This window comes from Mesoplodon mirus (genome assembly GCF_964341445.2).
Source record: "Mesoplodon mirus genome assembly, chromosome: 11".
Classification (NCBI taxonomy): Eukaryota; Metazoa; Chordata; class Mammalia; order Artiodactyla; family Ziphiidae; genus Mesoplodon; species Mesoplodon mirus.
In genome coordinates, this window is record NC_138987.1 from 35,498,038 (window position 1) to 35,525,933 (window position 27,896).

The following is a 27,896-nucleotide window of genomic DNA, read 5'->3' on the forward strand; positions in this document are numbered from 1 at the left end:
CTCCTTAGCACCTAACACCAGCCGACATACTCCATATATTGCTTCTTTATCATGTTTGGGATCTGTTTGTCTCCACTAGAACGTAAGTGCCACAAAAATAGGAGGTTCGCTCTTTTGTTCACTGATGGGTCCTCAGCACACACAACGGACAAAGTAGGGGCTCTGTAAGTATTGAATGAAGTGTCAGGAGTGCCACGCTGAGTTGGCTCCAGATTTTACTGATTGGTAGGGGCTAGAGAGCTGGGGCCATACCCTGATTTTCAAACTCAAACCAAGCACCCACCCACCCCCTGACTCAGAGAGGTCAAGTAACTGTCTCAAGATCCCATGGCCTCACTACAAGCGCTAGGGCCTCACTGCTCTCTGTTTTGCTTACAGTAATTGGGACTGAGCAGAAAGATCACTCTCCTTGGTATGAAGGTGTGCTTTCACCCACTCGGTCCTGTGCCAGGATGACCTGTTCAGGGGTCTGCCTCTCCCCCTGGTCAGTGGGCTCCCCCTCTCAGAAGGAGCCACGTTTTATTCATATCCCTGGTGCCCAGCACAGGCCTGGCATGTACCAGGTACCTGTGAATGTCTGAGTGAACTAGTGAATGAAGATGCTCTGTATTGACCAGTGGAGTCCAGACTGACCAGGGTTTTAGTCTTGGCTCTGCCACTTACTAGCTGGGTGACACTGGCGAATTAGTTAATTTCTCTGATCCTAGTTGCTGTGAAATGAGGATCTTGGTACTTAATCCTTCAGGTTACTACGTCCTCGTAGATGTAAAGCTTTTGGAATAGAAGCTGGCGCATAGTGCAGAATGTTCGCTTAGAAAAGAAGGCATATTTTTTAAAAAGGAGGAGCTTTGCATTTTGTGAGTGAGCTCCACATCAGTGGAAGTGTGCAAATGGATGTGCAAATGGTTGAAAAGCCCTGGGCATTTCATTTCATCCTCACAGGTACCACTGCCACCTCCATTTTACAGATAAGAAAATTGAGACGCAGAGCCAAAGCCAGCCTAGGAGACTGTGGCGGGAACGAACCGAAGGGAAAGAGATTAAAAAGAGCCAGAATCAAAAAAAAAAAAAAAAGAACCAGAATCGCCAGTGCCAGCCCTCTCAAGAACCCCCTGGGAACCCTGCCACTGCTGCTCGGGCTGAGCGTGCAGCGGGTCTGGCACTCGGAGGCATCTGGGCGCCGCCCGCTTCCGCCCCACCCCTTGCCGTCGGGTTGTCCAATCCCAAGGTCTTCATGTAAATGAAGCACCTAGAAAGAGCCTATGCGAGAGCGGCAGGGGCGTGGTCTTCGTCCACCTCCCAGGCAACGTTCTGATTCATTGTTAAAATAGAAAGGCTGTGACCCCTGGCACCTCATCCCAGCACCCCCTTGTGTGTGGAAACCCGAGCCGAGGTTAGTACCGCGAGCGGAAAGGTTGAGAGGGAGGAAAGGCTAGTGGGAAAAGGTAGAGGGGTGAGGGACACGGGGAGGGACTGTCTGACGAGCTGGATGGAGAGAGGTCCAGGGGTCCATTCCCCGGGTGGGGCATGCATGTCCACTGAAGGTTTTTCATTGTTATAGCCACACCTAAAGTGCATTTTAGAGAAGGATTCTGCCAATTGGTTGGGGGTGGGAGGGGGAAGCAGGAGCAGTGAGGGGCATGTGTATAAGAGCACCCCACACCCGCCCACAGGGGATTAAGCTGCTTTCTCAGTCCGAGGCGTTGCTCCTTTATGTGGCGGGGTTGGGAAGGAACCGCCCAGGCTGGGCAGGACGGATGCCTACCCTCTGCACTACTGGGAACAGGGAACGACGCAGGGAGATAACAGCTCGAGGAGAATTGGAGACCCCGGGGCCACTGAAGGGCCAGTGGTGCCCCCAACCTCCACTGTGCCCTGCCACTTCCCCAGGTCTGATGGTGAAGGAGCCAGGAATCTTCTCCCTGGTTGCCCCAGGGGAGGATGTGAAATTCCCCAGCTCTCCCCCAAGATTGGCAACTAAGGCCAGATCCCCTGCGACGCTTTGGAGGAAACTCGACAGGTATGAGCAGATGACCTGGGGGCACAGTAAGGTGCATGTGTGTTTGGGGATATGGATTCCTCTCACCCCACCCCGCTTGCTGGGGTGAGGAGAGCATCTTCAAGTCACTCTTCTGACGGGGCTCCCCGCCCCGCCAGGGCTTGGGGTTGGAGCCCTCAGTGGTGCCCAGAGGAAGAGCCCTGTGCTCACCACAACACCAGGGGTTCTCTTTGGCTGAGCTCTGCCAGACTTGCAGTGTGACCTTATGTTCACTTTCATCCATGATTTTGTCCTCAATTCTGAAAATACCTGGCTGGCCACTTGCCTCACTCTCAATGTTTCCCAAGGGACCTGTGTGAGTTGGCAGTGTGATCCAGTGTCCCTCACGCCCACCTCTGAGAGGATGGGGAGGCACAAAGACTGGGTTTGAATCCAGTTCAGCCACTGGGACTTTGAACAAGTTATGGAATCTCTGTGAGACTTAGTTGCCTCATCTGAAATTGGCACTAATTTGATCAACAATGCAGGATAACTGTAAGGCAAGGGTACTCAAACTTTGGGGTGCATTGGACTCGCCTAGGAGACGTATAAAATGCATTGTATAAATGCCTTGTATAAGTGCCTCACCTCCAGAGATTCTGGCTGGGTGGATCAGGGAAGGAACTGGGAATATGCATTTTATGAGCAGCTCAGCTGAGTCTAATGCAGGGTCCTCAAAATACACTTTGAGCAACACTGCAGTAATGACTAGAAATCACATGTCAAATGTTTGGCAGAGTGCCTGGTGCTTAGGAGGTGCTTAATGAGTGTCTGTTGAGTGAATAAGTGAACAGGTGAAAGAATTGATGGATAACCTCATTTCATTGGTCCTTGGCTGTCTGGGGGCAAGTTGGGGCTGGAGTCCGGGTGGGCTGCCAGCCAGTCAGCTGGTCTTTGCCTCCCCTCCACCCCTAATTCTTCCCAGGCCCCACCATCGGATTGCAGGAGCTGCCCTGGCCTGATTCAACTGATATGGAGGGGGTGGCTGGGAATGCCCCCTGTGAACACTTTGAAGCTAATGTGCTTGCCCAGAGATGCTGTCAAAACTGCTTCCACCCTGAGGAGGCCCACAGAGCAAGGCATCAGGTGGGCAGGCTTTCCTGAGTGGTGGTTTGGGACAGGGGAGTCTGTGATGGGGGTGCCTGGCTGGGCCACTAACTTGCAGCTGAACTCAGACACTGACCTTCCTTGTGGTCAGAGCCTCAGTTTTCCCAGTCTGTACAATGAGGTGGTGGGACCATGTTAATGCTTCCCAAATGCCAGTTATTCTCCTCCTGCTCTTATGATTTTTTTTTGCCAAGCCTCATATAACCTATTACTTACCATACTGTCCATTAAATCAATACGCATTTTTTCACTTACATTAAAACAAAACTTTACATCACCACCACAAATAGAAAACTAGAATCATATTCTTTATATAGAAGGTTCAAAGGAAAGAATAAAAGAAGAAAAAAAAACCAACCCAGAAATGTCACTAAATTCTAACTAGAGAGTGTTGTCAGCTAAAGGTTCTGAGCCCGAGCCCTGCTGCCTCTCTGTTAAAAAGGGAGATTGGTAGGTGTTAGCCATTAAAGAGACCCCACATCCCCTGGAGACTTTCTCCTTGAAGGTACTGAAGGAGTGAAAGGGGAGGCATTTTCTCACTTAGTGGTGGATGGATGAGGTTTCAGGCTAAGCCCTGGTCCAAGTAAACCCAGAGCTATGAGGAGCACGGGACTGTGAATCTCCAAGGGCGCTGCAGCCTTAACCCCCTCATGGCTCTGTCATTCTCAGTGAGACTTGAGGCTCCCCTTGAGCCTGGCCGCCATCTCCATGCAGGCATTAGCCTCTAAGAGGTGGCCATTATAAGGGAGTTGCTGTTCAGCTTTGGAGCCAAGAAGACCAGAGTTCCAGTCCTAGGTTTGCCATTTACCCGCTGTGTGACCTTGGGCCATTGACTGCTCTGGTTTCACTCTCCTAATGGGTAAAGTGGGGCAACAAGTCTTCTCACCCAGGGCATCTGGCCCTGCTTAGCCCAAGTCACATGTGGCTAATTCGATACACATTCATTTCCTTTCTTCCTCCTTCCCGACCAGAAAAATAAACCTGGGAGATTCTTTTCTACCTGTCCTGATACCTCCAAAAACAGCTCCCCTACCCTCACCCCCAAGTTCAGGGAGCAGTTGCCTGAAATCCCTATGAGTCCATCTCCCATTGCAAATGACCTTCTCCCGATGGGTGGGGAGATGGCAAGCCTGGAACAGGAGGAGAAGCTTGGATTCAGACAGGTCTGGGTTCTAGTCTCAGTCCCACCACTTCCCAGCTGAGACCTTGGGCCAGCTCATGTGTTCACATATATTGAATCGGTGCTTAAAATGTGCCAGGCATTATGCTAGATATTGGGGAAACAGTGACAAATAGAGCAGACACAGTTCCTGGTTCATGCGCTTGTAGTCTAGCAAGAGAAATGGAGACTAAGAAAGTAATCATGCAAATAATTTTTTAATCATGGTTGTGATAAATGTTGTAAAGGAACAGCAAGTGGCATGAGGGTAAGTGATAGGGCATTCGGGGAATGTTTCTCCAAGGAAATGATACTTTAGCTGCTTGGTAAGGGCTATGAGGGCATCGCCAGTGAAGTTGGGGTAAGAGGAGAGGAAGGGAACAGTAAGTGCAAAGCCCCTGAGGCAGAAAGGAGGAGGCACACTGGAGGGTGGAGAGAAGCCAAGGATGGAGAATGGGGTGGGGGCTGGGTCTCACCGGGCTGTGGGGACTTGTGGACGTGCTGAGAACCTTGGACTTTTTCCTGAGAGGCATGGGGAGCCACTAAAGATTTTAAACAGGGGAGTGATGTGATCAGATTTGCATTTTCAAAAGTCACTCTGACTGCAGGACAGAGAATGGACAGCAGGGAGTGAGAGGGAACAAGGTAACCAATGAGGAAAAAGTGCAGTTACTCATATCAGAAGTGACAGAGACTTTTTTTTTAATTAATTTTATTTTGGCTGCACTGGGTCTTCATTGCGGCACGCGGGCTTCTCTAGTTGTGGTGCGCGGGCTTAGTTGCGGTATGTGGGATTTTAGTTCCCCAACCAGGGATTGAACCCAGGCCCCGTGCATTGGAAGCATGGAGTCTTAACCACTGGAGCACCAGGGAAGTCCCTGATGCTGGAGATTTTGAGATGGAGACAAAGGACACATTTCAGAACTAACTGAATAGGAGAATCTAAAGGATTTGGTAACTGAGTAACGTGGAGGGGCTGGAACATGGCTGACTGCTGTGTTATTTTCTGTGGCAGGGTTCTTGGAATGGGAGGCCCGTTTGGAGTTGTTTGGGGTGGTGAGTGGGAGGTGCCTGGGGGATGCACTGGAGATGAGAGGAGTTTACTTAATATGAGGAGCTCAGGAGCCAGACCTCTGCAGGAGATGGAGGCTTTCAAGTCATCAGGATCTGGCGCTCATGAAAGTCCTGCTCATGGATGAGCAGTTTCAAACACGTAGAGTCCCAAAATCTGTGTGTTAAAAAAGCATACCCGGGCTTCCCTGGTGGCGCAGTGGTTGAGAGTCCACCTGCCGATGCAGGGGACACGGGTTCGTGCCCCGGTCCGGGAAGATCCCACACGCCGCGGAGCGGCTGGGCCCGTGAGCCATGGCCGCTGAGCCTGCGCGTCCGGAGCCTATGCTCCACAACGGGAGAGGCCACAACAGTGAGAGGCCCGTGTACCGCAAAAAAAAAAAAAAAAATCCCCCCAGCCAGATCCTTAATTACACTCCAGCACACACTCATCCCTGAGGGGCCTGATAAAGGTATCACCTGGGGCTAGAGCCAGTTCTGACATCTTCACCTATGTTAGAAAATGCAGGGACTTCCCTGGTGGTGCAGTGGTTAAGAATCCGCCTGCCGATGCAGGGGAAATGGGTTCGAGCCCTGGTCTGGGAAGATCCCACATGCCGTGGAGCAACTAAGCCCGTGAGCCACAACTACTGAGCCCATGTGCCACAACTACTGAAGCCTGTGCGCCTAGAGCCCACGCTCCACAAGAGAAGCCACCGCAATGAGAAGCCTGTGCACCGCATTGAAGAGTAGCCCCTGCTCACTGCAACTAGAGAAAGCCCGCGCACAGCAACGAAGACCCAATGCAGCCAAAAATAAATAAATAAATAAATATATTAAAAAAGGAAAAAATAAGAAAGAAAGAAAATGCAGAAAGGGCCCCAGGTCACAGAGCAAACCTTTCCCAGAAGCTTGCTCCAGCTCCTCTATGATCCTGGGCTCTGGATGCATCTCTGCTCTGCTCTCAGCTGAGTCTCCCAGGCTGGGAGGTGTGAGGAGGGTTTATCCCTGGAAATCACACAACCTTGACCAGGTCATGGCCAGGTTCTGGATGGAGGGGGGAGGGTCTTGCTGTATGCCAGGCCCCACACATTCCTTTTCAATGCATCTATTCTTAAGTGTATTTAACATTTTATTGATTTAACACTAATAAAATTCTATTGAATGTTTTTACATTATTTATTATATTTAAGATGTACAGACCTGGTGGTGTTCTAAGCCCTTTTACTCATATTAACTCATTTAATTCTCATAACACCCCTAGGGAGTGGGTCCATTAATCACCTCCGTTTTGTAGATGAGGAAACGAGGCTCAGAGAGGGAAGTCACTGGGCTGAGGTCACCCAGCTGGGAAGTGGAGGCGCCAGGATTGGGCTTGATGACTGTCTGAGGCCAGAGCCCGTGCTGACCCGCCAGACAGGAAATCAGAGCTGGGGATTAGTTGCTGGGCCTACTCGTGTGGATGGTGGGTAGTGACGGGGGCTGGAGGTGAAAGCAGGGAGGAGGTACCACGACAGGCTGGGGCTCCTGCTGGGCCCAGCTGGGCTGGGACCCCTTGATGATGCCCAGAGTGCCGCTCCCTCCTCATTCACGCGGCAAGGTCCCCAGGGTAGCCAAGGCGCCAGGCCGGGCTGCAGATCTGACACCTCCCGCTATGGAGCGCTGATCAGAATCTGGCTCCCGGGCAGGGGGCGAAACTGAATCCAGATGGGCCTTCCTTCTCTGGCTTGGATGGCGCGGCAGACACCCCAGCCCCACTCCTTGGCACTGCCCAGGTCCCAGAGTGGCGGCCTTCTTGGAACCCGGAGACTCTGTGCCCACCCCAGGGCTGCGGCCAGGCTGTGGCCTCCACCCCGGTTCTGGGCTCCAAGGTCCCCAGGGAGCCCATGCCCAGGCCCCCGCCCGGCCCTGCTCTCAGGTGAGCCGCGAGGATCGGGTTCCTGCGGTTTCATGTCCTGCATTGTTCTTGGCTGGGCCCCGGCTTATGAAACAGTAATGAGGGGCCCCTGCTCCCGCAGCCGGCCCCTCTAAGGTTTCCACTGCCTCGGCTGCCGCCGCCTCGGCCCAGAGTCGGGGCCTGGGAGGGCAGCAGCGTGGGGGCCTGAGTTGGAGCCCCCCGGGGACGAGGGTGCTGACAGCCGCCAGCCGCCACTGCCGGAGCCCGCCGCCCAGGTAATCTGAGAGGAGGCGGGGTGCAGGGTGCCGTGGCCGCTGTCCCCCTCACCGGAGGGAGGGCCCTGCCACCCTGGGAGGTGAGGAGGAATGGGGGGGCCTTCCCGCGGGCGAGCAGCCATTCCCCCCGGGTGAGCCCAGCACCAGCCTTCGCAGGTGTGGCCCTGCTCAGGGCAGGAGGGAGAGAGAAACCCTCAGTCAGCTCAGGGGCCCTGCCCCCAACCCCTGGAGCCTTGACCTTCCAGCCCTGGAGCCCCCTGGCCCTCCTTTAGGAGCGCACATCTCTCCTTTTCTCCAAGGTCTTCCTTCCCATCTCCTCCTCCCTCAGACTACCTCTTCCTGCCTCAGACATTTTCCTTCATTCTCCGGGCTAGCTTAATCCTCCCTCTCCCTCCTCATCCTTGTGTTCTGGTGGTGATAGAAGACCCTTTTGGATCCTTTCGTGCACTTCACATCCTCAGGCACATACTCATACATATGTGCCGACACACACGTGCTTGCTTGTGTACACAAGTCAGGTGGGTATGCTAATGCGTGTGTTTATAAACACATCTAAATAAACGTACATGCACTTATGCAAACAGACGCATCAGTGTACCCACCAGACATGCATACACATGCGTGCACATGCGCATAATTGCACACACGCAGGAATTTATACGAACACATACCTGTAGACATGTGCGCATGCACATACCCTGTACCTCTGCCAGCCCCCAGCTTGGGTCCCAAGGAGCACTTGCAGTCTGATGGACAGCTCTCCCTGAGAAGTGGAGATCCCAGGAGGAGCTGTCTGGAGACTCTTCCACACCGCCTGGTGGGGGGAGGGGCTGCACAGGGGGAGGGGAGCCCCCACGTGGGTGACGAGCTGCCTCCTCTCCAACTCTGTCTCAGGAGCCCGGGAGCCCTCCAAGTGCTGAGGCGCCCTACTGCGACCTGCCCCGCCGCCCGGCCGCCCCTGAGGACCCGCTCGGTGCCTCGACCTCCAACTGCCAGTCTGTGGTGGGTTCAGGCCTTGGGCCAGGGCCTGAGAGGTGGGTAGAACCCTGGGGCCTGAGGAGGGGTTCCCGGGGTTGGATGCCCTCACCCATCCCACCCCACACCCCTTCATGATGGCAGCCTCCATCTGTGATGGCTGCTGGCGTGGGTCACATGGTCAGTCCACTCGGCCTGGGTACAGGCAGCAGTGGGCATGTTCCATGGGCCCTAGCTCAGGGGATGGAGCAGCTGTGCACCCACCCTGCAGTGGGCATGGCCCACAGCCCACTCACATTTCCTGGTTCCCTTTGCACAGCTTTAAAAGATTAAACAGTCTCAGCACCCAGGGGTGCTTTTTATCACCCACCTACCTGACCATGCACCACCCCTAGGCTCTGGAATTCCCTCCACCCCGGCGCCTGAGTTGGACCGAAGTCCCTCTTTGGGGCCATGGTGCCTTAGGAGGGCATGGCTGAGGGTCTAGAAACCTGGGTTCCAGCTTCAGCTCCTTCCCTGATGGGTTGTGGGACCTTGGGCAGGTTATTCCCTCTTTTTATACCTCAGTTTCCCTGTTTAAGAAAGAAGAGGGATTGAATCAAATCAGCATTGTTTTGCGAACATGTGTTCCTCATAGGTAGGCATTATTTTAAAAAAACAAAAAACAGCTCTGCCATCAAATATGTTTCAGAAAGTCTGGTATAAACAAATTTAAATATCGTTTTTGCACGACTTGTCAGAGCTTTTAGTTTGCTAGCATGCACTGTGCTTTTGGGTGGGGAAGGTAGGAGAAGAGTGTAATATGTCTCAAACTTATTTGACCACAGACCTCTTTTAAGGGTCATCACTCATTTCTGTCTCATAGGCCAATTTGTGGGTCACTCTTTTTTTTTTTTAATTTTAGAATTTTATTTATTTTTTATACAGCAGGTTCTTATTAGTTATCCATTTTATACATATTTGTGTATATACATCAATCCTGATCTCCCAGTTCATCACACCTCCCCACCACTTTCCCCCCTTGGTGTCCATTGTGGGTCACTTTTTGGGGATACTGCCAGCTCTAACCTACTGGCTTCTTTAAAGCAGGGCTTTCTCTACAGCTCCCTCCCTTGGCGTTCAGACCGGTGGCCCTGTCACTGCCCCTGGAGCCCTGCTCCCTCTCAAAGCCCCCTATTAGCCCAGCATGATTCTGTCTTAGTCTTACTGAGCTTGGGGTCCTCTCTCCTGCTCCAGTAACATGGTGGGGGCTGAGGCCACAGCCCTGGTTCACAGTGCATCTTTGCCTTTTCCTAGCTCTGTGACCTTGGCCAGTCCCTTGACCTCTCTGAGCCTCAGTTTCTTCATCTGTAAAATGGGAATCTTTACACTCACTTCGAAGGGAGGCTGTTGGAGCTAAACGAGGCAGCCCACGTGAAGGGCAGAGCACAGGCAGCCCTCAGTGTTAGCTCCCTCCTCCACTCAAAAGTGAGGTGTGTGTGCACCTGGGTGGTGGTAGGGTGTTACTCCTTAATTCCCATCACTTTGAGGGAAAAAGTCACGGTCTGTCTCCTCTCCCAGGGGCCCATCAGCAGGGCTCCCTGCAGAGGGCCTCACAGCCACCCCCAGGAGCCAGGAACCCGAGGCAGCACCCTACCTAGAGGGCCTGGCCTCCTCCCTGTGCGGCAGCTTCAACGAGAGCGCTGACTCTGGCACCAGCTCCAGCCCTGACTGCGAAGCCCCTGATGATACCAGCGACTCGTCCTCCGTGGTGAGAGGGGGGCGGGAGGCCAGGGCAAGAGCAGGTGTCTGCCCCTGGGCCAGCCCTGGGGTCCCACACAAACCCCCAGACGGGGCTGAGCCTCTCACAACAGGGAACGGAGCCGAGGTCCTCTGGAGCCTTAGCCAGCATGTTGGGCTGCCCCAGACCGTGCACCTGGGAGGGGCCGGGGGCTCTGCAGGGCCAGCCCAGGGGGCTGAGGGTCTGGCTATGAAAAGATGGAAGCAGGTGTTTCAGTTGACAGTGAGCTCCCCATGAATCATCAACGGGCTCCAGCCACCAAAAACTCTCAGTTCACGGAGGGCCGGGATGTTGGGTGTGGTATCCAGATCAAGAGTGGGACTGGACCTAGGCCCTGCCCTGGTCACACACTGCTCAGCCCCATGACCAGCCCTGGCATAGATCTCTGAGGGTCAGAGGAAAGGGAGCAGGCTGTGGGGCCTGGCAAGGGCGGGGGCTATTTAGCCAGGAGAAGAGGAGACTCAGGGGAACTTCTTGGGACATGCGACCCTCAAAGGGTTGTTCCGGGACAGAAGAGGCAGGCTATCCAGGAGACCCCAGGGGGAAGTGATAAGACTCAGAATAAAACAACCCAGCCCTGCAGGCATTGTCTCAGGAAGGCTCACCACCCCACTCTGAGGTGGAGAATTTTATGTCCCTGTTTTGGGGCAAGAAATCTGAGGCTCAGAGAAGGGAAGTGACTTACTTGAGGCCACACATCTGGGAAGTGGTGGGGCTAGACTTTGGGGTTTTTTTTTGTTATTATAAATTTATTTATTTATTTATTTTCGGCTGCACTGGGTCTTTGTTGCTGCGCACAGGCTTTCTCTAGTTTTGGTGAACGGGGGCTACTCTTCAATGTGGTGCGCGGGCTTCTCATTGCTGTGGCTTCTCTTGTTGCGGAGCACAGGCTCTAGGTGCGTGGGCTTCAGTAGTTGTGGCATGCGGGTTCAGTAGTTGTGGTGCATGGGCTTAGTTGCTCCGCGGCATGTGGAATCTTCCCGGACCAGGGCTCAAACCCGTGTCCCTTGCATTGGCAGGAGGATTCTTAACCACTGCGCCACCAGGAAAGCCCCTGGGGCTAGACTTTGAACTCACCTACTTCTCTCTGGATCCTGGGGGTGTCTCTGGGGCAGGGGCCGCTATTCGAAGGCCCTCCTACCACACGGAGTCTGACTACCCTGGGTTCAAGTCCCCTCCCATATAAACCATTTCCCAGCTGTGTGACTTTGGGCAAGTTCTTAGCACCAAGGGACATACCTGCTGCACAGGGTTGATTGAACATTCGCTGAGTTCACACCTTCAAAGGGCCCAGCACAGTCCTGAGCATACAGCAGGTGCTCTTGCAACGTCAATTCCCTTCCCTTCCATCTGTCCATCTCATGCTGGGAGTGCAGGCCCTGGGCTCTCTCTCCTTGCTCTCCAAACAGGCTTTCTCCTCCCCTTCCCTGGCAGGACTGGGACACTGTTGAGAGGCAAGAGGAGGCCCCCAGTGGGGACAAGTTCACCGTGATGATCCCACGGAAGCCACAGGAGGGGCCAAGGGCTGACAGTGCCCGAAGGGCTCCTCCTCTCCTCACCCGGTCCCCTGTAGGAGGAGACACTGCAGGCCAGAGAAAGGAGGGTGAGTACCTTCTGCCAGGCCAGCTTGGTCCCTGTGACCACAAGTGTGGTGATGGCCAGGGGCCTGGGAACCAGATAACCATTTCTCTGGCCACGTGGGCCCCTGGATACATCTTACTTTGACAGCTTGAGTCTTAATAACAGTAACAGTCCCCATATAATTATGGAGCAGACAGTGTGCCATGCAATCTGCTTTAAATACATCATCTTACAACTGGTGGGTCAGGATCTTCAGGCTGCAAGTGATGGAAACTGGCCGAGTAAAAGTCTAGAGGAATGCCTTCGGGCATGGCTGGATCCAGGTGTGCAAATGGCATCAGAAATCTGGTCTCTGCTCTTTCTTCTGTGTTGGCTTCATTCTCAGATCCTCCCCTGATGGTGGCAGGATGCGTAGCAGCGGTATCAGGCTGTATCCTACCTAATTTTCAATTCCCACAGTAAGCGGGCACAGTCTTCCCTGTAGATATAGCTAAAGTCCCACGAAGGGTTCTCCCTGGGACCCAGCATGAGTCATGTGCCCAAACTGGAGATCAGGGATGGGATCAACCCCCTGTTCAAACTTCATGGTCTGAGAGTGGAAGAGAGGAGGTGGCCCAAAGGAAATCAAGGAGGTGTTGTTTCCAGAGAAAGGCAGAAGGCTGCTGGTCAGGCCAAGCCCACAGATGCCCATGACACTGGTCAGCGTCTCGCTGGTATGTGAACCCAGGATGCTGGACCCCCAAAGTTTGGGCCCTCCATCACTACTGCACTGTGTTGCCTCCTGGTCTGTGTCTTCAGCATCATCAGGATTTGGAGATGTGGGGTGGGACAACCATGTCTTAACCCCAGGAGGCAGTCTTGGCTTCCTACGACTCCTGTAGCATTCAATCATCAAACACATGAGCAGTAACCATGTGTAAGACCTGATGCTGGATACCTTGGGCCTTCAGGAGGAGACAGACATGGTCCCTGCCCCGAAAAGCTCATCATCTAGTAAAGCAAACAGATGGGAGATGACAAACAGCAGCTCAGGACAGAGGAAGGGCAGAAACAGCTGTGCGGGGTTGTGAGAAGGGCTGGGGGTGAGGGTCGGGGTGGGTCCGGGGTCCGGGGAGAAAGAGCTTCATTCCAGCCAAGGAAGGACTACTCAGAGGAACACCTTTTGGACGTGGCACTGTAGCTGAGGAAACAGCTGGGTAAAGGCATGGAGGTGTGAAAAGGGAGTATCCTGGTATGCACAGCTTTAGCAGAGATGGTGGTATATAGTTGGGCCAGACCATGCAGGGCCTCAAGAGTCTAGCCAAGGAGTCTGGACTTTCTTTTGTAAGTAGCAGGGAGCCACAGGAGGTTTTTGCGAAGGGGAGTGATGTAATTGGTCCTGTGCCTTAAGAATTTCACTAGGGCAAGGTGTGAAAGATGAATTGAAGCAGGGCGAGGCAGAGGAGACTTTTGCAGTTTAAGAGACTGTTGCAGCCACTGTAGTGAGAACTGGTTTAGGCATGAATCACCGGCTGATGCTAAATTCCCAGGTGAAGGGTTGTCGGGGAACAGTATATTCACACGGTCTCAGAGTATCGCCCCTCAGATTACGTATGGATTACAGAGGGAAAAGGCACCCTTAGGATGGGAAGATCTGGCAGACACCGCCTTAACCAAGTGGCCGCTCAGCATCCCAGCATGGGGCAAACTGGCTAGGTGCCCCCATGTGTTGCACGGGGGAGGACATGGCATCTTTTCCAAGTCCAAGGGAGTGGGAACTGATTCTTGGACAGTTAGACAGCAGGCTGTGAGAGCAAGTGGCCAGTGGACAGGGAGGGCCTCTCTGGGGAGGCGACATTATAGCTGAGATCTAAGTTCAGAAACAGAAGGAAGAGCCAGTGCAGAGCCTTAAGGAGCGGGCAGAGGCGGCAGGTTCGAGGAGAGAAGAAAGATGGGGTGATAGGAGCATGTGGCGTGTAGGAGAAGGGGGTGCAGAGGAGAGCGGTGTTGGGAGCCGCTAGCAACCTGTTCCTTCCTCCAATCTGTTGTGTCTCCACCCACCCGGAGGCTCAGTCCCCAAATCTCGTGTTATCCTGATTCCTCCTGCCTCACCCTTTATATCCAATCAGCAGCAATTCTGGTCAGCACCCCCAAAACACACCCCAAATATGTCTCCTTTTTACCATCTTTACCACTGCTCCCTGACCAAACCAGGGGTTATTGCCACAGCGCCTTCAGATCTCCTGTCTCTGCCAGGCCCCTTTAGTCCATTCTGCCCCCAGGAGCTGAGCCATCCTTTAAAAACATTCATCAGATCTTGGCAGCACCCCAGCCTCCACTGCCCTGCCCTATCAGGTCCTGGGGAGAGCGTGTATGGGAAGAAGTGCCTCCCCAGTGTGAATGGCCTGAGAGGTGGTGGGATTTTGTACTAAATCCCTGCTTTCTTGCTCTTAAACACAAGGGCCGTGGGGTGGGGGGACCCTCACTATGTGACCTGCTTGATCAAAGGCAGTCACCACTGTCCACCTGGCGGCAGGTTCCCAAATTGCAGCAGGAGGCCAAGGCCTGGGGGGAATTAGCCAAGTCCAAGATGTTGGGAATGCCTTGACATCCCTCTCGGGGCACCTCTCAGTTTGCAGACACACTCCGTGGGGCAGGCTGTGCCGAGCCTGGCTAGCTGAGGGACAAAACACAGATGCCCTACAACATCTGCATAGCCTGCCCTGTGTGCTCACTAAGGGGGCTGCAGGAATGAAGTCAGATCCTGGGTGGGCCAGGCTCCAAGGGATGCTTGTGATGGGTGGGAAAGGGAAGAAACTGGGGCTGGGGGTGCTGACCCAGCTGTGAGCCACTGGGAGTAGTGGTAAATGCCATGTCAGCCAGTGCACATGCTCAAAGGGTGGGAAGACTCCAGGACGAGGCGCAACTCAGAGCTGGAAGGTGATGGCACGATATTATTGCTCACTTATGGTGTGCTAGACACTTTCCTAAGCCCAGTAGACACAGTAGTAAACAAGAAGGCGAGGCCTCTACCCACAGGGAGCTGGGAGGCCGGTGGGGGCAGGCAGAGCCTTGCCAGACATGGGAAATGCCTGGATTTTATTCCAAGTGCAGATGGGAGCCCCTGAAGTTTTTGCATTTTTTTTTAATCTTTTAGAAGAGTTGCAAGGATAGTATAGAGTTTCCATTATACCCCTTGCCTGGGTTTTCCCAGTGTTGACATCTTACATAACCATAACCCAATTATCAAAATTAAGAAATTAACACTGATAACAATACTGCTAACTAAACTGCAGACTTTCTTTGGATTTCACCGTTTTTCCCCAAATGTCCCGTTTATGTTGCAGGATCCAATCCAGGATCCCACACTGCGTTTAGTTACCATGTCTTCCAGTTTTCTCCCATCTGTGACAGCGTTTCGTTTCTCCTTGTAAGCAGGGGTGATCTAGCTAGATTTGCTTTTGGCAGGGATCTCCCTGGATGGGTGATGACCTTGGGCCCAGAGTGCACATTGTTGGGGGGCTATTGCAACCATCCAGGTGAGAAAGGAGGGTGGCTGAGAGCGGGGAGGTGGGAAGAGGTGGATGAGAGGAACGTGCAGATTTGGAACGTCGTGGGGCATCAGACCATCAGGCAACCACAAGGCAAGTTTTTTTTTTGGCCGAATCGCCGTCTTGCGAGATCCTAGATCCCGGTCTCGGCAGTGAAAGCGCCGAGTCCCAACCCCTGGACCTCCAGAGAATTCCCAACAGCCCAAATTTTAAGTGCCGCTGTGTGCGTGGTTCCAGTTCCTTGATGGGTGCTGGAAACTCAGAATTCAGTGACACCAGCTCAGAGAGTTTGGAGGAGGCAGAGGTTTCAAAGTGTGAGAAGAGGGTTTCCAATTTTTGGTTTTTTGGCTGCATTGCGTGGCTTGTGGGATCTCAGTTCCCCCACCAGGGACTGAGCCCTGGGCCAAGGCAGTGAAAGTGCAGAATCCCAACCACTAGGCCACCAGGCAACTCCCCAGAGAAGAGGGACTCTTAAGTGCGGCCTTTAATGAAGGCAGTCGTGGTTCCTTCAAGACAAGGCCACAATACCCGTTACTTCTCTCCTGAAGTACCAGCCCAGGGACATGCACACAGCTGGTGGCCACCACATGCTTGGTGACCAATGGACTGAGGGGGGTGTAGGGTGACACCATGATCATGGAGGCCCCTTCATGGGGATGGGAGTTGTGAGGGGGTCACTGGTTAGCGAAGTTACATGAATCCCTTAGATCAGGGCTTCTTAAACTGTAACGTGCATGCAAATCACCTGTGAATCTTATTAAAATGTGATTCTGATGCAGTGTACCCAGGGTGCACCCGAGATTCTGCATTTCTTAGCAAAACCTCGGGTGAGGCCAATGCTGCTGGTTCACGAAAGGAAATTTTTAGAGTGATCACACAAGTCTCACTGGAAGAGAGGGGGGAATTTCTCGGAATCCAATTGCAGGAAGTAGAACAGAAATGAAAATTTGTTGGTAGCTGCTATTCGATCTAGCTCTCCCTCTCAGGAGTCACACAGGCTATTTTCTTCTTCTTTCTTTCTTTTTTTTTTAAAGATTTTTTTATGTGGACTTTTTTTTTTTTTTTTTTTGTGGTACGCGGGCCTCTCACTGTTGTGGCCTCTCCCGTTGCGGAGCACAGGCTCCGGACGCGCAGGCTCAGCAGCCATGGCTCACAGGCCCAGCCGCTCCGCAGCATGCAGGATCTTCCCGGACCGGGGCACGAACCCGTGTCCCCTGCATCGGCAGGCGGACTCCCAACCACTGTGCCACCAGGGAAGAACAATGTGGACTATTTTTAAAGTCTTTATTGAATTTGTTATAACATTGCTTCCGTTTTATGTTTTGGTTTTTTGGCCACAAGGCATGTGGGATCTTAGCTCCCCGACCAGGGATTGAACCTGCACCCGCTGCATTGGAAGGCGAAGTCTTAACCACTGGACGGCCAGGGAAGTCCCTCACAGACTATTTTCAAAACTGCTCTTTACGAGTTTGCCTCTTTTCTGACTTGTTCGTGGACCCCCAGACTATGTGACCTTCAGCTCTGGAGCCCATCCTACTTTGACTGAGTCATCCGGGTTTTCATTTTCAAATTCCTGACCTCAGCTTGAGAGCGGCATCTAAGCCCTCCTCCAATCTGTTGCTCAGAGGGGTGGAGTTGTGTGATAGGGACAGTGGGTCCTCTAAGGAGACAGTGTGGGGTCTGCCCCAATCATCTGTCCCAGGGGACAAAGAAAGGTAGGCTGTGGGAGCTGCCTAGACCTCTGCCCTTACCTTGAACCTGCCTCTTCTCTCTCTAGGCTCTGGTGGTGGGAACCGAAGCGCCGGACAGCACTGGGCGAAGCTCCGGGGAGAAAGCGGGTACTTCTTGGAGCGGCACCGGTCAGTGCTGACCCCGGCCTCTCCCGTGACACCACAGAGCGGTCCTCGAAGTGCCACCCCCCAGGCTTCCTCTCTCCATCGCTCTGCTTCCACACAACTTGATACCTCCCGAGCCTCCTCTCCCCCACGAATTGCCCAACGGGACAACCCCAGAACCTCGTCCACCCAGCAGGACACCCCGAGAGCCTCCTCTCCCCACCGAATTACCCAACGGGACAACCCCAGAACCTCGTCCACCCAGCAGGACACCCCCAGGACCTCTTCCACACAGCGGAACACCCCCAGAGCATCCTCTCCCTCAAGAGTCGCCCAACGGGACAACCCCAGAACCTCGTCCACCCAACAGGACACCCCCAAGACCTCTTCCACACAGCGGAACACCCCCAGAGCATCCTCTCCCTCAAGAATCGCCCAACGGGACAACCCTAGAACCTCGTCCACCCAACAGGACACCCCCAAGACCTCTTCCACACAGCGGAACACCCCCAGAGCATCCTCTCCCTCAAGAGTCGCCCAACGGGACAACCCCAGAACCTCGTCCACCCAACAGGACACCCCCAAGACCTCTTCCACACAGCGGAACACCCCCAGAGCATCCTCTCCCTCAAGAGTCGCCCAACGGGACAACCCCAGAACCTCGTCCACCCAACCGGACATCCCCAAGACCTCTTCCACACAGCGGAACACCCCCAGAGCATCCTCTCCCTCAAGAGTCGCCCAACGGGACAGCCCCAGAACCTCGTCCACCCAACGAAATAATCCTCAAGTTTCCTTTCCCCCCAGAGCCACCCAGCAAGACAACTCCAGAGCCTCTTCTACCCAACAGGACAGCCCTCAAGCTCCTGTCCCTGCTTGTACTCCCCAGCGGGACAACCCCAGACCTTCTTGTATTCAACAGAACACTCCCAGGACCTCTTCTACCCAAAGGGACAACCCCAAAACCTCTTGTGCTCAACGGGACAATCCCAAATCCTCTTCCTCACGGCGGGAAAACCCCGGAAGCCCCTCCTCTCAGGGCTGCACCCAGCGGGACAACCCCGGACCTTCCTCTCCCCATCGTTCCTCTCAGCGGAGCAATCCCAGGAATTCCTCTCCCCATCGTACTAACAAAGACATTCCATGGGCCTCCTTTCCCCTCCGGCCAACCCAGGGTGATGGCCCCCGAACCTCTTCCCCATCTCGCTCCAAGCAAAGTGAGGTTCCCTGGGCATCCATTGCCCTCCGGCCAACCCAAAGCGACAGGCCTCAGACCTCATCTCCCATCAGACCACCTCAGCGTGACTCACCCCAGCCCTCCTCCAACCCCACCCAGCACAACTCACCATCCCGGGCCACTTCCTCCTCCCACCCCTCAGGCCACCACAGTGCCTCCCGGACCTCCTCGCCTCTGCACCCTGCTACCCGCGGTGCACCCCAGACCTCTCCGGAGCCCTCCCAGCCTCCCTGCGCTGTGTGCATTGGGCACCGGGATGCCCCTCGAGCCTCCTCGCCTCCTCGCTATTTGCAGCATGACCCCTTTCCCTTCTTCCCAGACCCCCACGCATCTGAGAGTGAATCGCCCCACCATGACCCCCCCTATATGCCCCCAGCCGTATGCATTGGACACCGGGATGCCCCTCGGGCTTCCTCACCCCCCCGCCACACCCAATTTGACCCCTTTCCCTTCCTCCCAGACACGTCAGATGCTGAGAACCAGTCCCCCCAGCACGAGCCGCCTCAGTTCCCCCCATCTGTGTGTATCGGGTACCGCGATGCACCCCGGGCCTCCTCCCCGCCGCGCCAAGCCCCAGAGCCCTCCCTCTTGTTCCAGGATCTCCCCAGGGCCAGCACCGAGAGCCTTGTCCCCTCCAATGACTCTCTGCACGAGCGCCTCCACATCCCCAGCCCTGTAATCATTGGGCACCGCGATGCACCCTCCTTCTCGTCCCCGCCCCGCCAGGCCCCCGAGCCCTCCCTCTTCTTCCAGGACCCCACTGGGACTAGTATGGAGAGCCTGGCCCCCTCCACCGACTCTCTGCGTGGCTCCCCAGCGCTGCCCCCTCACGTGTGCATAGGGCACCGGGATGCCCCTCGAGCCTCCTCTCCACCCCGCCACCCGCCCAGTGACCTAGCGCTCCTGGCACCCTCACCTCCACCAGGCAGCTCGGGGGGCTCCCGGGGCTCAGCGCCCCCGGGTGAGACCAGGCACAACTTGGAGAGGGAGGAATACACCGTGCTGGCCGACCTGCCCCCACCCAGGAGGCTGGCGCAGAGGGAGCCAGGGCCCCAGTGCAGCAACGGGGGCCGCACCCGCAGCCCTGGCCGCGCAGAGGTGGAGCGCCTCTTCGGGCAAGAGCGCAGGTGAGCCCAGGGCCGGGGCAGCCAGGTGGGCTGGGGCGGAGGCTCGGCGGCGGCAGGACAGGTGGAAGGTTCACAGGCTTAGGTTCCAAACCAGGAAAGGGTTTAGACCCCCGCCCTGCTGCTTACTGGCTATGTGACCTTAGGCAAATCACTTCACCTCTCTGTTTCCACACCTTAGGAGTTGTTTTTGGCAATTAAGTGATATTGTGCATAGCCTAGTGGGTAAGAGCGAAGACCAGGGTCAGGCAGGCTGAGTTCAAATCCTGGGTCAACGCCATTCGCCAACTGGTGTGATGTGGTAAAGTGATTTAACCTACCTGAGCCTCAGTTTCCTCATCTGTAAAATTAGAACATTAGTACATTAATTTAAATGAGGTTAAATTCTCAAACCCTTTGTTTGATCCAGAGTCACAGGTTTATTTATTTATTTTTTACACCTTATGTGAGGGAGAAGAAAGTGTCCCAGATTTTTTTCTGCCTTAAAGAAGAAAACTCACAGGTCCCATGCATTTCAGAAAACAGAGATGTCAATTTAAAACGTATGGCCAGAGTCACATACTTTAAATAAGAGAACCCACAGGATGACAGACTTTTTATAGAGGTTAAATGTTCCTTTGCTGGGACACAGCGACAGCACCTGAAGTCCAGGAATCCCACAAGTCTCCTTGGTCAGTGGCTCCATTCATGTGGGTGTTTACAACCCAGCAGAACGTCTGCTTTTCCCCAGTCTTGGGGAGGAGAAATATTTCCTCCAGATCCGGCTGAGATTTCTTTCTCCAGCAGTTCCAGCCTCAGAGTCTTTAAGGATCAGGGCTGAAATTCTATTCGTTAAGTTCAAGAGAACAACAAAACATAGGTCTGAAAGTCTCAAAACTTTCAGTGTAGAATTCAATAAATTATAGCATATTTACTGAGGCTGAGGTGTACAACCATCACCAAAACGTAATTTTAGAACATTTCCACCACCCTAAGGAGTGGGTAACATTTTGCATCCACAATTCCTCTCTTTGTTGTCCCTTAGACAACATTTTCTCTTAGATTTGAATCTGCATGAGAAACCTTATCTCTTATTCTTCAAATTTCCTTTTCCAGTAAGTTTTATCCATTTAAAACCCAGGCGACAACCTTTGTGGTCTCCAGCGTTAGTGTAATTCTTTCTTTGGCCTCTTAAAAAAAATACTTTCGTTTTTTGTTTTTGTTTTTGTTTTTTTGCGGTATGTGGATCTCTCGCTGTTGTGGCCTCTCCCGTTGCGGAGCACAGGCTCCGGATGCGCAGGCCCAGCGGCCATGGCTCACGGGCCCAGCCGCTCCGCGGCATGTGGGATCTTCCCAGACCGGGGAACGAACCCATCTCCCCTGCATTGGCAGGCGGACTCTCAACCACTGCGCCACCAGGGAAACCTTACTTTCGTTTTTTTAGAGCAGTTTTTGGTTCACAACAAAATTGAGCGGAAAGTACAGAGATTTCCCGTATACGCCCTGTTCCTACATGTGCACAGCTACCCCACTATCAACATCCCCCCCCCACACACAGAGTGGTCCACTTGTTAACAATCCATAAACTTACACTGACACATTATCACCCAAAGTCCATAGTTCACATTAGGGTTCACTCATGGTGATGTACATTCTGAGTTCAGACAAATGTATAATGACGTGTGTTTACCATCAGAGTATCACACAGAATAGTCTCACTACCCTGAAAACCTCCTTTGTCTTTGGCCTTTTATGATGACTATTTTTGGTCTGATGTCAATTTGCATACCTTTGACCTTACCTGATAACTCAGCAGGTCTTTGAACCAAAGTTAAATTTTCTCTCCTTTTTTTTTTCTTACTGTGATTAACTTTTAGAGAGAGAAAGCGTTTATAGTAGAGGTCTGGAATATTTATACTTTTATTAATCGTTTAATTGTTTTTACACAGATACTTTTTATTTTGCTCTCTTTGAAGTAGATTTACCTTTTTTTTAAAGCTTTATTGAGGTATGATTGATATATAAAAATTGCATATTTAGCATATATATTTTGGTGAAGTAGATTATTTACTTTTAACCAAGGTTTTACGACTCTACTGAGTAATTAAAATTTTCCCTCTTGTATGGCATTTTTTCCAAGTAGAAAACCATTCGCCCTCTGAAGATAAAATTTTTAAACCTATTTAAATATCTCTAAGGGACAGACTGAAATTTATGAGTGGGTGGCTATAGAGCTGTACTCTTATTTTCTCCCATTCATTCATTCAACATGTATTTATTGAGCATCTACTCTGCTGCTCAAGCATTGTTCTAACTGAGGCTGGAAATTTTTTCTTAAAGGGCTATCACATTAAAGCATTAGGAATTTTGGCTCGATATCTTCATTCCTGCCCTCTTGATGCCTTTGGTATTTCTTGTCGTAGAATCATATAAGCATTTCCTAGTATCTTGAATTCAAAACAGAGCCTTCATGGAATTTACCTGACTTGACGGCCATTGTCCTTTAATACCCTCTGGAGGTGGAAGAGCCCATCCAAGCTTCTTTGTCATCCTCGGTGCAGCCACACCAACCCTCAGGAACAGGCGGCCTGAGGAAATACTGTTGCTTCAGCATCAGGAGGCTGGGTCTCTGTCGAAGTCTCAGAATTTTCTTGAGTTCTTCTCTCCCCTCTCTCCATTCCACATGGGGGGAACCTTCTCAGAAGGAATGCTCATTTAACAAGCTGGAGTTTATATGGAAAATGCATTCATTCGGAAGAGAACGCACGTTTGCCTCCCCACCCTGCACAGAGTAGTTTCTGCCATTATCCTCCCCACCTAGTCAACGCTGGGGTTTTTGCTTCGCAGAGGCTCCTACACCCCGGTTCTGAGGGAAATTCACTCTAAGGCATCAGATCTCACAGAGCAAGGAAACTCTCTCGCTTCAAATTGGATTAAAAATTGAACCTGATCAGGCAGCCGTCAAACTTAGAAACAGTTACTCCAGAGCAGGGAACTTTGGTTTCCTGTGAGTCCAATGCTAAGAATGGCTAAAAGATCAAATTAGTTTATGGATCTGATTCCAATAACATTGGCAAAAGCCATAAGACAAGAACAAAGTCCAAGCCCTTAATTGTTTCACTTTCTAAAGCCTCTGTAGAGTTTCAGCCTAGTCCCCAAGCTGGAGGCAGACTGCAGGGTATGGGTCCTGGCTCAGACCCGAGGAGAGATTCTTCTTCCTGTTTCGCTGGCTGGGTCAAGGTCAGCACCTGGTCATCTTTCCCAGGCTTCTGGTTTGGTTCAGCCACCAGAGACACAGCTCCATTTGTCAATTTAGATGAAGTCTGACTCTCAAACCCTCTTGCAATAAATATCCTAAATATCCAGTGGAGTGGTTAGGTCTTTTGTCTTGGCCCCCTTACACAGGGGAGGGGAGAGATGTACCCAGATTCTGTTTGATGTTCCTACATTTCAACAGAGATGTCACGTTAAATATTAATAGCCGTGGCTAACAATTACTAAGCAAGACAACTAGCTGGAACTAGGGACTTTCTACAGCTTAGAGGTTGTCTTTGTCAGACGTGGCAACAATGCCTGAAGTCTGGGTGTCTTAGAAATGACATTTGCATGGACGGTTTTATGTTGGCCTTTCTGGAGTTGCGGGGAAAAGAGGATGTTTCTTCCTTCTGAACTTGCTAAGAGCTCTTTAACCAACAGCTAGATGGCTGCAGCTAGTACTGAGGGGAAAAACAGGTTGGCCTGGGAAGTCCAAAATTTACCATATGGACAGAAAATGGGCAGAAAGAATGGAATATGGGGGCATATGACATTCTGCCTCTCCTGTCTCCACCTCATGGATTGCAGAAGTTGAAATGAGATAGTACAAGTGCCTGGGACACAGGAAGTGCTCCATAAATGTTTGCCATTATGATGCATGCACACTGCCTGGGACACGGTAGGTGCTCAATAGATCTTAATTCCCACGAGCACCAGTCTAGCCTTTGTCTGAGGGTGAACTGTGGGCTGCCAGTGGGGTGGCGGCCAGAAAGGAAGTACTGAGTGAGACAGGAGGCGGTCAAGGCCAAGACTGAGCTCCCTGACCTTTGCCCACCCCTTTTCTCATTTCATCTTCACAACAGCCCCATGAGGCAGGTAGAATAGGGCAGTGTCGACTATCCCCATTTTGCAGAAGGGGAAACTGAGGCCCTGAAAGGATCCTCCCTCGCTTAAGGCCCTTCAACGAGCTTGTGGCGGGTCCCTGGATCTGCTATGTCTCTTCCACTGGGGGTGGCAGTAGAGGAGCTGGGGTGCCGGGAGTGGGACAGTCCCAAGGGCCCTCAGAGGGGCGGTGCGTTTGCTCATAGGAAGTCCGAGGCACCGGGGGCCTTCCAGACCCGGGATGAGGGGCGGTCGCAGCGGCCCAGCCAAGTTCAGAGCCAACCTCTCCGAAGACAGTCCAGCCCTGCCCTCAGCAGGGAGGTGAGCACTGCCAGCCTGCCTGGGGCCCCTGCACCCCCAAGGGGTGAGCCACAGCTTCTCCCCTCCCCCAGATGCTGGGCGAGGGTCCTGGGAAGGGAGGTTCTTTACGAAAGGGTCAGAGTCCCAATCGTGGGCGTCCAGCTCCTCCCTCTCCCAAAGAGCCAGCAAAATTGAGCCAGACCCCGATCAGTCCATCTTGAAGATGGCCCTTCCATGCTGTCCCTGTCCTTCATTAGGCACCTGCCATCTTGAGACGTTTTCAGGGAAAACCTACCCATACGTCAGTCCAGCTCTAAGGGCTGTCTCTTCCAGGGTGGGGATCGGTATTTTTAAAGAAACTCTTAGATGGCAGGGCCCAACCCAGTGAATGGAGTATTGGTGGTGGAAATTCCGGCACCTGATAGCCCAGGTTGGAATCAATATCTTGGGGGGGAGGGGGAAGTCCGGAAAGTGAGCAGCCGTTTGTAGATCTTTTTCTGGAACTGAGGAAGGTGGGTGAGAGGGAAGGGCTGACACCCCCAGGGAGGGAAGCCAGAGACCCTAGGTACTTTTTGACCTGCTTTAATCCAGCCTGCTGTGAGGACAGAGCTTGCAACTCCCTGAAGCCTGGCTAAGACCCCAGTTTCCTGTCCTCCTAGACAGACACCACCCAGTCAAGGTCCTGGAGCCTCACCCACTCCCTCACCTCATCCTCAGGTAACCAAGCCCCTCGCGAAGCAGGCAGAACCGGCCCGGCGGAGCCGAGCAGAGCCCCCTCATCCCAGGAGCCCCGAGAGGCGGCCTGAGGGGGAACGGCGGCTCCAGGGGTCCTCGCCGCCCCCGAGGACGTCAGCCAGGACTCCTGAGAGGGAGCAGCGGACAGAGAGACCTCTGGAAAGTGGCCGGGCGGGCCCAAGACAGCCTCTGGGAGGGTGGCAGAGTCAGGAGGGGCCGCCAGGATCCGGGGACCCACACGGACACCTGGAGAGAGGCTGGGGCAGGCAGGAGGAGGGCCCAGGCCTGGGGGGCTGGCTAGGACTTGGGGGGCCCAGGCGGGGGGCTGCCAGAGCCCCAGAGGAAACATGGAGGGGCCCTCCCGGGGAGTCTGAGGAGAGCTGGAAGCTGCCCCACAGGGGGCAGGCAGAGGCCTGGGAGGAACCCCCCAGTGGTGGGCCATGGGAGCCCCCTGACAGGCCAGCTCAGCGGGGCTGGGGCAGCCTGCAGGAGCTGTCCAGTCCTCACCAGCCTATGAGGCCCCCAGAGGACTCCAGGGCAGGCCCAGGAGAGTTCTTGAAACCCCGGAGACCTGAGACATCCCCTGCCATGGGCTGGGGGGCTGAGGGAGCCTGTCCACACCTGCATGGCCCTGAGAGGCAACCCGTGCTTGACTGGAGGGACCTGGTGGGCCTCCTCGGGGCACCCAGAGAGGGGGCCTGGACCCACTCAGGGGAGCCGACGCTCGCCTCCGCTCTTCCGAGGCTGGACTGGGAAGGCCTCCTGGAGCTCCTGCAGGCCCAGCTGCCCCGCCGGGACTCGGCTGGACACTGGGGTGGGCCGGGCACAATTTCCCCAGGCACGAAGGGTACTCTGGAGCTGGAGCCAGAGCAACACACCCAGTCTGAAGGAGGGGCAGGAGCTACTCTGGTCAATGGATACAGCCCTGGGCAGTGGCCCCAGAGCTCCGCCCAGCCGCCCAGCCCTGCCAGCATCTCCACCCAGTGGCCAAAGACCAAAGTGACAAGTGGACCAGAGACCTCAACTATGGCTGGTCTGGAGGAGACAGGCCAGCTGAGGGGCAGGAGCCCTGCAGAGGGCCCCAGCTCGCTACAATGGGAGGTAAGTCAGTCTCACTTCCGAGGGGCAGCCTGAAAGTCAGTGCCACCCCACACAAGTGTCCCAACAGGCCTGCCCTCAGCTCCTGCACACAATCCTCCGGACCAAAAGCTTTCCCTAGCACAAACTGCACAGTGATAATGAGAGCACTTTTTTTGGAGCATCTACTGTGTACTAAGCCTTGGTCTGAAGGTCTTATGGTATTTTCCTCATTTAATCTCCACAGCAGTCTGATGAGAAAGGCACTACTTATTTACAGGCAAGGAAACTGAGACACAGAGAGGTTAAGCCACTCACCCAAGATCACACAGCTAGTCAGGGCCGGGGTAGGGGTGGACCCCAGGTCTGCTCTGTGCAGATCACCCTGAGGCCTCAAGCAAGATGCACTGGCCAGGCCCTTCTCCCCTCCTGGCCCTACAATACTTGGTTTGTGTTGCCTCTGGTGGCTTCTACCTGGCCCTGTCTGGGACTGCAGCCAGCGTGGTTGTGTCCCCTCCCCACTGCTGTATTCCAAGTTCCTTAAAGTCCAGGAGTGAAGCTTGACAGCTTCACTTACCTTTCTCTGGCCCATACAGCTCCTCTCAGGCACAGAGAAGGGGTTGCATAAATGCTCACTGGGCTGAGCTGGCTGCTGAGACAGCTGCTTAAATGGGGGCCCATATGTAAAGTAGGCCCAGTGCCTGGCACATAGTAGGTGCTCACCAAATCTCTTCCTGTCTCTTTGGCCCAGGGGCAGGGTCACAGAGTCAGTGGTGCTCTGGTGCTGCCCAGAGCAGTTATCTGAAGATGGTCAGTGGGAAAGGCCCTGGAGGCCAGAACCCTGCAACCTGGCCTCAGCTCACCAGGAATGCAGCAGGTGGTTTTGGACACCCAGACTCTCTTGGTCCTGGTCTTCCTCTGTAAAACGGGACCAACTACTTCCCTGACAGGCATTACTGGGGTGATGCGGCAGCTCCTGCTCATTCATCCAGACCCTCCTCATCTCCACAATGTGCAGCCCAGTACTGCCTCCCCCACGGATGACAGGGGAGGGCTTATGGTGTGCCGGGCCCTGGCCTTGGGGCTTCACATGCTTTGCCACATGTGCCTCAGCTAGATATGAGGCCCAGACTCATTCAGCATTTGCTGGGGGTCACACACGTGTAAGTCGAGAGAAATGAGATCCAAGTATTGACTCCAAAGCCCGACTTTTTACTTTTTAAAATTTTATTGAAGTATAGTTGATTTACAATGTTGTGTTAATTTCTGCTGTACAGCAAAGTGACTCAGCTATACATATATATACTTTTTCATATTCTTTTCCATTATGGTTTATCATAGGATATTGAATATATTTCCCTGTGCTATATAGTAGGACCTTGTTGCTTACCCATCCTATATATACTAGTTTGTATCTGCTAATCCCAAACTCCCAATCCTTCCCTCCCCACCTCCCTTTCCCCTTGGCAACCACAAGTCATGCCTGTAGGTCTGTTTCTGTTATGTAGATATGTTCATTTGTGTCATATTTTAGATTCCACGTATAAGTGACATCGTGGTATTTGTCTTTCTTTCTGACTTACTTCATTTTGTATGATAATCTCTAGGTCCATCCATGTTGCTGCAAATGGCATTATTTCATTCTTTTTTGTGGCTGAGTAGTATTCCAGTGTGTGTGTGTGTGTGTGTGTGTGTGTGTGTGTGTGTACACCACATCATGTATATACACCACATCTTTTTTATCTATTCATCTGTTGATGGACATTTAGGTTGTTTCCATGTCTTGGAAAAGCCCAAGCTTTTTTTTTTTTTTTTTGCGGTACGCGGGCCTCTCACTGTTGTGGCCTCTCCCCCGTTGCGGAGCACAGGCTCCAGACACGCAGGCTCAGCGGCCATGGCTCACGGGCCTAGCCGCTCCGCGGCATGTGGGATCTTCCCAGACCAGGGCACGAACCCGTGTCCCCTGCATCGGCAGGCGGACTCTCAACCACTGCGCCACCAGGGAAGCCCAAGCCCAAGCCCAAGCCCATGCCCATGCCCAAGCCCAAGCTTTTAACCACTATTCTGTGGAGCCTCTGAG

General features: G+C 53.4%; 1 protein-coding gene across 4 annotated transcripts in view; it reads left to right on the plus strand.

Moving 5' to 3' along the window:
* Window positions 1–1,307: 1,307 nt before the first annotated feature.
* TRIOBP (TRIO and F-actin binding protein) overlaps window positions 1,308–27,896 on the plus strand; it is a gene marked incomplete at its 5' end in the record, with an annotated part of 58,846 nt that continues 32,257 nt past the window's right edge. For 3 of the 4 annotated variants that reach the window (XM_082635130.1, XM_082635132.1, XM_082635133.1), the window contains 9 exons: window positions 1,308–1,393; window positions 1,891–2,020; window positions 2,964–3,124; window positions 8,421–8,560; window positions 10,062–10,251; window positions 11,716–11,884; window positions 17,170–19,591; window positions 23,911–24,025; window positions 24,722–25,840. In XM_082635130.1, coding sequence (XP_082491256.1) covers window positions 3,011–3,124; window positions 8,421–8,560; window positions 10,062–10,251; window positions 11,716–11,884; window positions 17,170–19,591; window positions 23,911–24,025; window positions 24,722–25,840 — 4,269 coding nt within the window. The remainder of the gene's footprint in view (window positions 1,394–1,890; window positions 2,021–2,963; window positions 3,125–8,420; window positions 8,561–10,061; window positions 10,252–11,715; window positions 11,885–17,169; window positions 19,592–23,910; window positions 24,026–24,721; window positions 25,841–27,896) is intronic. The other variant, XM_082635131.1, reaches the window with a different exon arrangement.